The sequence below is a fragment of the Dromiciops gliroides genome, chromosome 6, assembly GCF_019393635.1.
Source record: "Dromiciops gliroides isolate mDroGli1 chromosome 6, mDroGli1.pri, whole genome shotgun sequence".
Classification (NCBI taxonomy): Eukaryota; Metazoa; Chordata; class Mammalia; order Microbiotheria; family Microbiotheriidae; genus Dromiciops; species Dromiciops gliroides.
The window spans coordinates 258,352,117-258,362,953 of NC_057866.1; the positions used below are offsets into that span (position 1 = coordinate 258,352,117).

Sequence of the window (10,837 nt, forward strand, 5' to 3'; positions counted from 1 at the left end):
GACATATTGTAGAGAGGATTCTCTTTAATCAGTGGTTGGACTAGATCAGGGGTTCTTAATCTGGCATCTGGGAACTTGGCCTTTTTAATAGTTGGTTGGTTGCCTTTGGAGTCCTTTGTATTTCGTTTTATGCATGAGGAAACTTCATTCTGACACTGGAGAGAATTAGCTTCCCCAGACTTCTGCTCGGCACACGAAAGTCAGGGACCCTTTGGATGAATGTGGAGGAGGTCCACTGACCCTTCAGTTTTGTATTTTGTATTTTTGCTAATTTAGACATCCTCTTGCTGCTGCAGGTGTGCTATGCTCGTGTTCTTGATTATAGAAGAAAGTTCATTGAAGCTGCCCAAAGATACAATGAGCTCTCCTATAAGACGATAGTCCATGAAAGTGAGAGACTAGAGGCCTTAAAACATGCTTTGCACTGTACCATCTTAGCATCAGCAGGTAAACCCATTATTAAGTATCTGAATCCCATGCAGCAAATGATGACTCTTTTTTAATAACTCTCAACTGGTTGCCATTATTAAATGTTGTAGTATAGAATCATCTACATACGGATACTTACTGTTCTTGGGAGTTAAAATTTAAGCATTTTAACAAAGGGAGGTCCGTGATTGCTATTTTCTTTAATATCCTATTTTTAAATATACATTGGTGTGAATAACTCCTGCATGCATACCTCACTGGTACTTAAGTATGGTACCCTGCTGTATTGTAAAGAGCTCTGAATGAGGAATGAGAAGCCCAGTTTAAGGCCCTGGATCTGCCACTTACTAGCTGGATCAAGTCACTTAACTGTCTCTCAGATGTACTTTCTTCATCTGTAAGAAGTGGTCATTCCTATATTCCTCACAGGCTTATTGAGAAGCTTAAGTTAAGATCAGCTCTGTGGGAGTGACATAATGAAGTGACATAAAATTGAGTGAAACAAAAAAGGCATGCCTGCTTCAATTTGGCGATGAAGTGTGCTGCTTTGAAGCACTTAATCTTGGTTTGTGTTTGCTTAAGAAATTACATTAAAACCATTTGGTCTGGACACTTAATGTAAAGGCTATAGTCTGATTTGTTGGGAGTGGGGGAGAAACAGGGGGGCAGGGCAGTGAGGGTTAAGTGACTTACCCAGGGTCACACAGCTAGTAAGTGTCATGTGTCTGAGGCCAGGTTTGAACTCAGGTCCTCCTGAATCCAGAGTCAGTGCTTTATCCACTGCATGTAGTCTCATTTTTTAAGAAATGCATTACCCACTTCCACATAGTTTACTCCTGCTTAAAGACATAAATAATAAGTTACCTACTGGAGAAGCATGTGGATAATGCTCTTGTTCCTTTCTCCAGGACAACAGCGCTCGCGAATGCTAGCCACTCTTTTTAAGGATGAACGGTGTCAGCAGCTTGCAGCCTATGGAATCCTAGAGAAAATGTATCTCGATAGGATTATCCGAGGAAATCAACTTCAAGAATTTGCTGCTATGTTGATGCCTCACCAAAAAGCAACTACAGCTGATGGTATAGATTCTGTACATTCTAGTAATACTGATAATCTGGTTTCATAAATGTCCTGATCCTGTGAGCCTTTTTATATTGCTAGGCTAGTAGATATTGCATAATATTAATTATAGACTAGCTTTAATTGTAGTCATTTTAATTTATATGTTTTTGCACTGTTGAAAGTGTTGCATGTCTTAGGTGCAAAGTTAATTCTATCAGGGAAAATTATTGCAGGCTAGTAGATTTTTGATGCCATTTGCAAGAGAAGTGCCTACCTTCTCATACCTTAGAGCACTTAATAAACATTGTAATTATCCCCAAATATCATGTATCAGTATGAGCACAAAGATTATCAGTCTTGTTTCGTATGGAGAAAAATAAGGTACAATGTTATCATTTTGAGCACCAATCACATCGTGAGGTAGGGGCAAAGACCAGAATGCAATTCATTGCCCCAATTCCCAGTTATTTCCCGGCATTACATTATTGCTCTTTCATTTTAGCCCTCGTCTTCATTATTCTTTCTTTTTCCTGACCTCCTTAAAATGTTTTTAAGAGACAAGTTTGATCTAGGGGAAAGAACAATAGTCCAGTTTTAGCTCTGGCACTGATCAGCATAATGATTTGGGGTGAGTCACTGCACATCTTTTATCTCAGTTTTGTCAACTTTAAAATTGAGATAATAATCCATATTGTCACAGAATTTTTTGTGAGAGTTAAGATCTTTCTTTTTATAAACACAAGCCATTGTTTTTAAGTTGACCTCATGTAACAGTGGGCTACTCTTTGTTACTTCCTGGCATATTTTGTCTAATCTAGGGAGCCAGCCATCCCTTCTTGGGGCAATCTAAAATCCATGAGTTTCCTGGATTGACTTGGTGTAAAGCACCTGGGGCCTTCTATTTGACTTTTTGCTGATTTCCTTTTCAGTTCAGGAAAACAAGGACCAGAGGCAGTAGACCAATCAGTGCTCTTAAAAAAAACCCTAGAATTAAACTGCCATTTTAAATGTATATTTTTTCTTTTCTTTTCTTTTAAGTAGGCAATTGAGGTTAAGTGACTTGCCCAGGGTCACACAGCTAGTTAAGTATTAAGTGTCTGAGGCCGGATTTGAACTCAGGTACTCCTGACTCCAGGGCTAGTGCTCTATCCACTGTGCCATCTAGCTTACCCGAAATGTATATTTTTCTTTAACATTTATGGATTATTAATTGAATAGTCTTACATTTTACCTAACTCTCAGAAGCTAGAAAAACATTGAAAAGTTTTCTTTATTTAGTAATTCCCTTAGCCCCCTATATAATGGAAGTGGGTCCATCCCCCTTCCCAACCCCAGTCAGAGGTCTCTAAGCAAAGCCCTGATGACCACTTGTCAGGTATGCTGTAGAGGTGATTCCTAGTCAGTTATGAGCTGGACCATCTGGCTTCTGAGATTCGGTGACTGTGATTAGTTGTGATTGAAATAACTGGATCCATGGGAAAATAATGCATTAAGTTTAATGCAGGATTGCTTAGGTTCTACATATACATTAACCAAATTCGTTTGCATTTTTACTACTATTTTATTTATTTGGCTATCAGTAAATGCCTACAATAGTATTTCTAGTTCAAGTGGTATGTATTTTTTCCATCACTTTTTGTGTGTGTGTGTGTGTGGCAATTGGGGTTAAATGACTTGTCCAGGGCCACACAGCTAGTAAGTGTCAAGTGTCTGAAGCTGGATTTGAACTTAGGGACTCCTGAATCCAGGGCCGGTGCTCTATCCACTGCACCACCTAGCCGCCCCCTTTTCATCACTTTTATTTATTTATTTTTTTTGTTTTGTTTTTGAGGGGCAATGGGTTAAGTGACTTGCCCAGGGTCACACAGCTAGTAAGTGTCAAGTGTCTGAGGCCGGATTTGAACTCAGGTACTCCTGCATCCAGGGCCAGTGCTTTATCCACTGCACCACCTAGCCGCCCCTTTCATCACTTTTAAAGGTGAATGGTCATTTTTTTTAAAAGCCACCATTTATTCTTACCTTGGAAAATGTTCAGTCTTATTTTTCCTCTTTTAAAAGGTAACAAGGTCTAGCTTGGTTTTAAGAAAACCCCAGAAGTTGAATTTATTCAGCCAGTTAGCTGTTAGCTCTACTTGGTTGACTTTAGAACTTCTAGTTTGCTAAAGCCAGTCTACATTGACTCAGCTCAAACTGGTAAGAGTATTAGACGCAAAGAAATTAATGTAATTTGGGAATGCAAAGCAAAACTTACCCTTGTCTGTTTAAATCTCTTTAAGGTTCCAGCATCTTGGACAGAGCTGTCATTGAGCACAACTTGTTGTCTGCAAGCAAGTTATATAATAACATCACGTTTGAAGAGCTTGGGGCTCTGTTAGAGATCCCTGCAGCCAAGGTATTTGTGAGTGTTTGATACCACACAAGAGTAACAAATTCTCAGGGGCACAGAAGGTCATAATTTATGGTGGGTCCCTGAGCACCTGCTGTGTGCCGGACACCGACATTCTCAAAGATGAGTCTGTGTCCTCAGGAATGGGCATGGATGAATAACTATGGTAAATGGCAGAAATGTTAAGAGGTACAAACAAAGGGTCGTGGAAGTTTGAAAAAATGGAAAATCAGGGGATGCTCCTTGGAAGAGGTGGTGTTTCATTGGGCCCTGAAGCATGTGCAGCTTCAGCAGGTACTTATGGGTAGGACAGAGAAGGGCATTCATTGTGGGGGAGGGAACCCTGTGAGCAGAGGCAGAAAAGCAGGGGGTATGTCTCCAGACCAGGGAGGTTAGTTTGGCTAGAAGCTGGGGTGCTGGCCTGGCATGAATGGGGAATAAAATGGGACCAATTAGACCTCCCGTCAAAGTCTGGTGATTTTCTCACATTCACAGAAATCTTGACCTAAGCACTCCAGGGCTCATGAAGTTTCTCTAAAGTATGATTTTACTTTTCCATCCTCCAGGCCCCATTAACTGTGATGTCATCATTCTGCTCTTTAGTGCTCCCTCAGGACATTTTCCTCTTGAGCCTCACTTCCAGGCTTTGAACCCAGTGTTCTTGTCAAGGCTGCATCTTCTCATGTACTACTGAATGGCACTAGGGGAAGATATGACCTTTTTTTGGGGGGGGAGGCAGGGCAATGAGGGTTAAGTGTCTTGCCCAGGGTCACACAGCTAGTAAGTGTCTGAGGTCATATTTGAACTCAGGTCCTCCTGCATCCAGGGCTGGTGCTTTATCCACTGCACCACCCAGCTGCCCCCTCCCCCCCACCCCCCCTTTTTTTGACCACATTTTTGTTATCTTATGTCAGCTGGGACCTCACTGCTCCACACCGATTCTTTTTTCCTAAGTGATTCATCACACTCTGCATAGTGGTTATTTCAGATGTTCCCTTCTCTCTCATGAATTTCCTCTTCTGTACCTCACAATCCCTTAAGCTCATCTCCCATTCCTTCCCCCTTTGATCTAGTCTCTGATGAAGAGGTGACCCTCCTCAGCAAGGCCTTTGATGCCATCCCATTCTCGCTATCATTATCCATTCTCTCTTTCATAGCCTGACTCAGAAAAAGACTCTTTCTCTTTCACCTGTTTCACTTTGGCTTCAGACCTCATTTAGATGGGACACCCCCTCCCCTGGTTCCCAACAATCCACTCATTGCTAAAGCCAGTGGCCTTTCTCATCCTTGGCCTCAGTGGTTTTCTGCTGCAGACTCCTCCATTGGCCATTTAAAGCTCTTCACGGTTGTCAGCCTACCAGCCCACCCACACCCTGTCACTGCTGCCCGGACAACCTCGGCATTCATTCCCTGCCCTGAGTTGGCACTTTTGTACTGGCTCTGCCTCGCTCCTGGAAGGTGCCCCTTCCTCACATCCCCCCAGCTTTTTCTTTTGAGCTTTTAGGTACCCACCTCTCACAGGAAGTCTTTCTGGAACCCTTGGCCTCTTCAGATTATCAAGTGTCTACTGTGGTAGCCCTGTAGTAGAAAGTATGTTCCTTCATACTTGGTAGTTATAATAAATTCATGTTGGAATGGGCTGGTTTGGAGCTTGGTCACGGGAAGCCCCTGAATGTTTTTTTGGAGTTTTTAAAAAAATTTTTTTCTTTTTCTTTTTTTGGTGAGGCAATTGGGGTTAAGTGACTTGCCCAGGGTCACACAGCTTCTGAGTGTCAAGTGTGTGAGTCTGGATTTGAACTCAGGTTCTCCTGAATCCAGGGCCGGTACTTTATCCACTGTGCCACCTAGCTGCCGCCCCCTGAATGTTTTTGAACAAGGGAATGACCTAGTTAGATCTGTCCTTTGAGAACATTACTCTTTTTTTTGGGGGGGGGGCATTGAGGTTTAAGTGACTTGCCCAAGGTCACACAGCTAGTACATATCAAGTGTCTGAGGCCAGATTTGAACTCAGGTCCTTCTGAATCCAGGGCCGGTGCTTTATCCACTGTGCCTCCTAGCTGCCCCTTGAGAACATTACTCTTGAAGTGGGGCTTGCACACAGTTTGGGTGGAGGAGGGACAAGTTTGGAGAAGATAAAGAAAAAGTTCCTTAGAGCTTCAGAAAACTGAGAGGGGGGAGGGGGGAAGCTTAAGGAAATTGAAAGTAATAGCTTAAGTCCTGGAGCATAAAGTGGATATTATTTTCATTTTTAAAAAATTACATTTTGCAACAAAGGTGTAACCTAAAATGGAAACATGTATTTTAATGTTCTATAATTTGGCAAAGAAAGAGTAAAGTGATACTCTGGAGCAAAGATTCTTAACCTTTGTTGTGTGATGGCATAGTCGGTAAAAAATAATTAGCATTTATATAACATTTCTAGGTTTGCAAGGAAAGTACTTCCAAACAACAGGTTGTTAGAATTATCATACCCATTTTATAACTGAGGAAACTGAGGCCCACAGGGGTGAGGTGACTTGCCCAGATTCACACAGCTAGGAAGCCACATCCAGGGCCATCACTCCATCCCCTGTGCTACCCTAGCTCCCTGTAGGTGAAGGACCCCTTTTCAGAATAATGTTTTGTTGCCTACATATAATTGAAGGACATGATGAATTTCAGTCAGATTAGTACAAATAAAAATGTAATTTTTTTCCTATTCAAACTCAAGACCCCCTGAAATTCTGGGTTAAGAATCCTTGCTCTCGAGCATCTTGTAACTTTCCCCTTTGATTTAACTTATACATTAACTCTACTTGTTAGGTAATTTAATTTTGTCCTCAGAATGTCTTAAAGAGTGAGGATCTCAAGAATGTCAGTGTTCAAGAGACAGTAAGTTAGTTATAATGTGTGAGGAGTATCTTGAGATTTGTCAAGGAAAAAAACATCCTATAGTAATTACGGCTGACATGAATTATTGTTACACTTTTTTTTTTTTGGTGAGGCAGTTGGGGTTAAGTGACTTGCCCAGGGTCACACAGCTAAGTAAGTGTTAAGTGTCCGAGGCCGGATTTGAACTCAGGTACTCCTGACTCCAGGGCCGGTGCTCTATCCACTGCGCCACCTAGCTGCCCCTCTTGTTACACTTTCTAAGCAGAGAGAAAGGGAAATGTGTGTATGTGTGTGTTTTGGTTACTATGCACATCAGCTTAATTGAGGGCATATACTTACATTTTGTTTTGCTTTCTATATCTTCTTTGATCCTAAATTCTTCCTCTGTCCAAAAATCTGACAGGTAAACAATCCCATGCCCTCTTATTTTGCTTAAGGTATCACCCTTTATGTGTAAGTCATGTACCCATTTTGACAGTATTTTAGTAGAAAAGGAAGTATCTTAAGTGATGAATTGCCAACTTGCTCACCAAACTTCATTCTTCCTTTACATGTGTATGATTATATGGCCATATACCCATAGTTTCTGTTTATTTTTAATATTGAAAAATTGGGGCAGCTAGGTGGCACAGTGGATAGAGCACTGGCTCTGGAGTCAGGAGGGCCTGAGTTCAAATCCGGCCTCAGACACATAACACTTACTAGCTGTGTGACCCTGGGCAAGTCACTTAACCTCAATTGCCTCACTAAAAAAAAACAAAAACAACAACTAATAAGCAAAAGTTCTAAATCCCACCCCTGTCCCTACTCCCCCCCATACACTCTGCTTTCTAATAGTAGCTCACAGTATAAAACTAATATGTTTAGTTCCAAATAGGGTTAGAAAAAGTCAGCAGCAGCTTTGATATTTACTTTTATAATAATAGCAGGTGTGTGATTTTTAAGATGTATATCCACACATATGCATATGTATGTATATTTGCATATATATGTGTGTATACACACATAGAGACTCTAAAACAGTAAAATTACAACAGAACATTGAACATTTGGTTTTCCTTTATCAAATTTGGGCAATTCGCAAATATGATTAGAAAAAGTTAGAACTTTTAAAGAACCCAGTAAATAATTACATGTCCTAACTTTCTCACAGAATTTTTTGTGAGTTGAATGACGCCTTTCTTTTTTGTAAACAAAACAGTGTTTTAAATTTATCTCAAATGGTAGTGGCCAGATATTTGTTATCTTTGTTGCTTCCTGGTATGATTTTTTTTTTTCCCAGAAGGAAGCCTCTTCTTAGGAGTATCTATGAGATAGCTAGGTGGCACAGTGGACAGAGAGCTGGGCCTACAGTCAGGAAGACCCAAGTTCAGATTTGGCCTCAGACACTTACTGTATGACTCTGGGCAAGTCACTTAAAAAAAAAAAAATCTCAGTTTGCCTCAGTTTCCTCAACTGTAAGATGGAGATAACAGCACTTACCTTGCAGGTTGTTGTGAGGATCAAAAGAGATAATCATAGGTGTTCTAGAAATGCTTATTTCCTTCCTTCCCTTCTCATTTAAATCCCAGGTAAAGGTGAATCATCTTCTCTAACTCCCCTGTTGTCCTATGGCTATTTTGACAATGTGGGGATTTAGTAAAACTCCAGCGGTAGAATTGGGAGTGCATTTTTTCATACCCCTCCAATGTTCATAGATTCTTTTTTTTTAATTCCTTTTCAGTTTAGGAACATAAGGACCAGAGACTGTAAACTACTTAGTGCTTCAAAAAACACACACAAACCCCCACAAAACCCCCTCTATCAAGCCCCATTTTAAATGCATATTTTTCTTTTTTTTCAGACTTCTGGATTATCGATTGGGAAGGTTGTAAAAAGTTAATTTTAATGTCATTTTGAATTTGATTTCCCAGGAATTGCATATCACAGGAATGGCCTGCCTCAAGAGGTTGTACACTCTCCTTGTTAGACTTCTCCCAGCAGAGACAGGGTGATGGAGCACTTCCTGTCAGAGGTGTTGGATTCTTGTCGGGGCTGGGTAGGACCAGACGGCTTCTGAGATTGTGTGATTGTGTGATTCTGTTTTTCAGGCAGAAAAGATAGCATCTCAGATGATTACAGAAGGCCGTATGAATGGATTTATCGATCAGATCGATGGAATAGTTCATTTTGAAAGTAAGAAGAATTTATTGTTTTATTGTCATTGTTGTTAAAATGCAATTCAGTAGCTGTTGGTTTAAGTGGACACATGACAACAGAATTTCTTTCCCCAGTAGGTGGCAGTACCTTTATTTATAACAAGATTGTTATACTATGACATTGTGCTCAATATAAGTGACACTGTGTAATAATCACTGTCATTTTCTTTTTTTTTTCTTTTTGGTGGGGCAATTGGAGTTAAGTGACTTGCCCAGGGTCACACAGCTAGTAAGTGTCGAGTGTCTGAGGCCAGATTTGAACTCAGGTCCTCCTGATTTATCTACTGCACCACTTTATCCACTGCGCCACCTAGCTGCCCCATGTCATTTTCTAAAAATAGTAATAATCTGTGTGGGTTTTTTTGCTTCCATGGCACATTTTTATACTCTTCCTAGTGATTGTTTCATAATTAACTTAGTCTCTTACAATGAGATATTTTTGTTTTAGAAGAAATTAAAGAGATCTCACCCTGGACCTGTACTCTTGGTTTGATCCAGAGACAGCTTCATGTAATGGAGGGAGAGGGCTGGCCTGAAGTCAGGAAGACTTGGGTGCATGTCCTGTCTGTGGCCGTTCGTGGCTAGGTGACCGTGGGCCTCTCCCTCAGACAAAATCACAAAGAAGGTATCAGCTTGCATGGATGGAGAGAGTGTTCAGGAGTCCCTTAGACCAGTGGTGTCAAACTCAAATAGAAATGGATCTTTGTGGGCACGGTGACTAAGAAAACCACAGTTTAACATTATCTATGTTGCATTGCATTTTTATTTAATTTGTCATGAGCAATGAGCTTTACACTTCTCTTGTTTGTTTTGTTTTTTGCGGGGCAGTGAAGTTTAAGTGACTTACCCAGGGTCACACAGCTAGTAAGTGTCAAGTGTCTGAGGCCAGATTTGAACTTAGGTCTTCCTAAACCCAGGGCCAGTGCTTTATCCACTACGCCACCTAGCTGCCGCAACACCTCTCTTTTAAACCAGTAAAGTCACAAGTCTAGTCCCTACCCCTGTCCTCCTAGGTCAAAGTACTAAAGCTTAATGGTGTTTTTTTATCCGTTTCCTCTTTTCCTTTAGCCCGAGAGGCCTTGCCAACATGGGACAAACAGATTCAGTCACTTTGTTTCCAAGTGAATAACCTTTTGGAGAAGATCAGTCAGACAGCCCCAGAGTGGACGGCACAGGCCATGGAGGCTCAGATGGCTCAGTGACTCAACACTAACCGGATGGCTTATCGGTGTCTCCCATATGATACAGATGAATTTCACTACAACTCCAAAGAATCTGTATTATGACCCTCCACATTTCAGTGTCCTTCCTCTTACAGCAGAATTTATTTAAAGAAACATTATTTAAGAGGAGATGTTATGAATGAACACTTTAAAATTTCTTAATCCTTAGTCTCCCCCCTATTTGGTGGGTGTCTATCAGACTAATTCAGTTGTTTTGAAGGTGTTTGTTTAAATTGATGGAGTGAAATCTCTGTGACTAAAAAGATTTGTTATAGTTCTTTACCTTGTGGTATGTTGTATATGTGCTTTATTCCTCTCAGATGTTCCAATAAAGAGGGGAATGAGCCAAATGAAAATGGGGTTTTGTGTTTTAGTTATTAAAGATCTTTTCCTCGTCAGCTTTCTATAGTTACGTAAGATAAAAGGGCCTTTTCTGTGGCATCACATCCATTCCTAATAATTTTTTTTTGATCAAAAATTAACCCATATTGCTATATGCTCCTTATTTACATGCATAGGTATTTATTATATCTACACACAAAAAGTCCATTTTTACATTTGAGATTTGCGGGATCAGTGTATCATTATTAGAACATATATATATATTTTTTTTGGGGGGGGGAGCCGGGGCAATGAGGGGTTAAGTGACTTGCCCAGGGTCACACAGC

At 40.7% G+C, this 10,837-nt stretch overlaps 1 protein-coding gene across 2 annotated transcripts in view; it reads left to right on the forward strand.

Annotated features, from left to right (window-relative positions):
• COPS4 (COP9 signalosome subunit 4) overlaps positions 1-10,525 on the forward strand; it is a 34,417-nt gene extending 23,892 nt beyond the window's left edge. The window contains exons 6-10 of one of the 2 annotated variants that reach the window (XM_043972007.1): positions 297-447; positions 1,338-1,508; positions 3,768-3,883; positions 8,839-8,923; positions 10,015-10,525. In XM_043972007.1, the coding sequence (XP_043827942.1) occupies positions 297-447; positions 1,338-1,508; positions 3,768-3,883; positions 8,839-8,923; positions 10,015-10,148 (657 nt within the window). In that variant the 3' untranslated portion in view covers positions 10,149-10,525. The remainder of the gene's footprint in view (positions 1-296; positions 448-1,337; positions 1,509-3,767; positions 3,884-8,838; positions 8,924-10,014) is intronic. The other variant, XM_043972008.1, reaches the window with a different exon arrangement.
• The last annotated feature ends 312 nt before the right edge of the window (positions 10,526-10,837 follow it).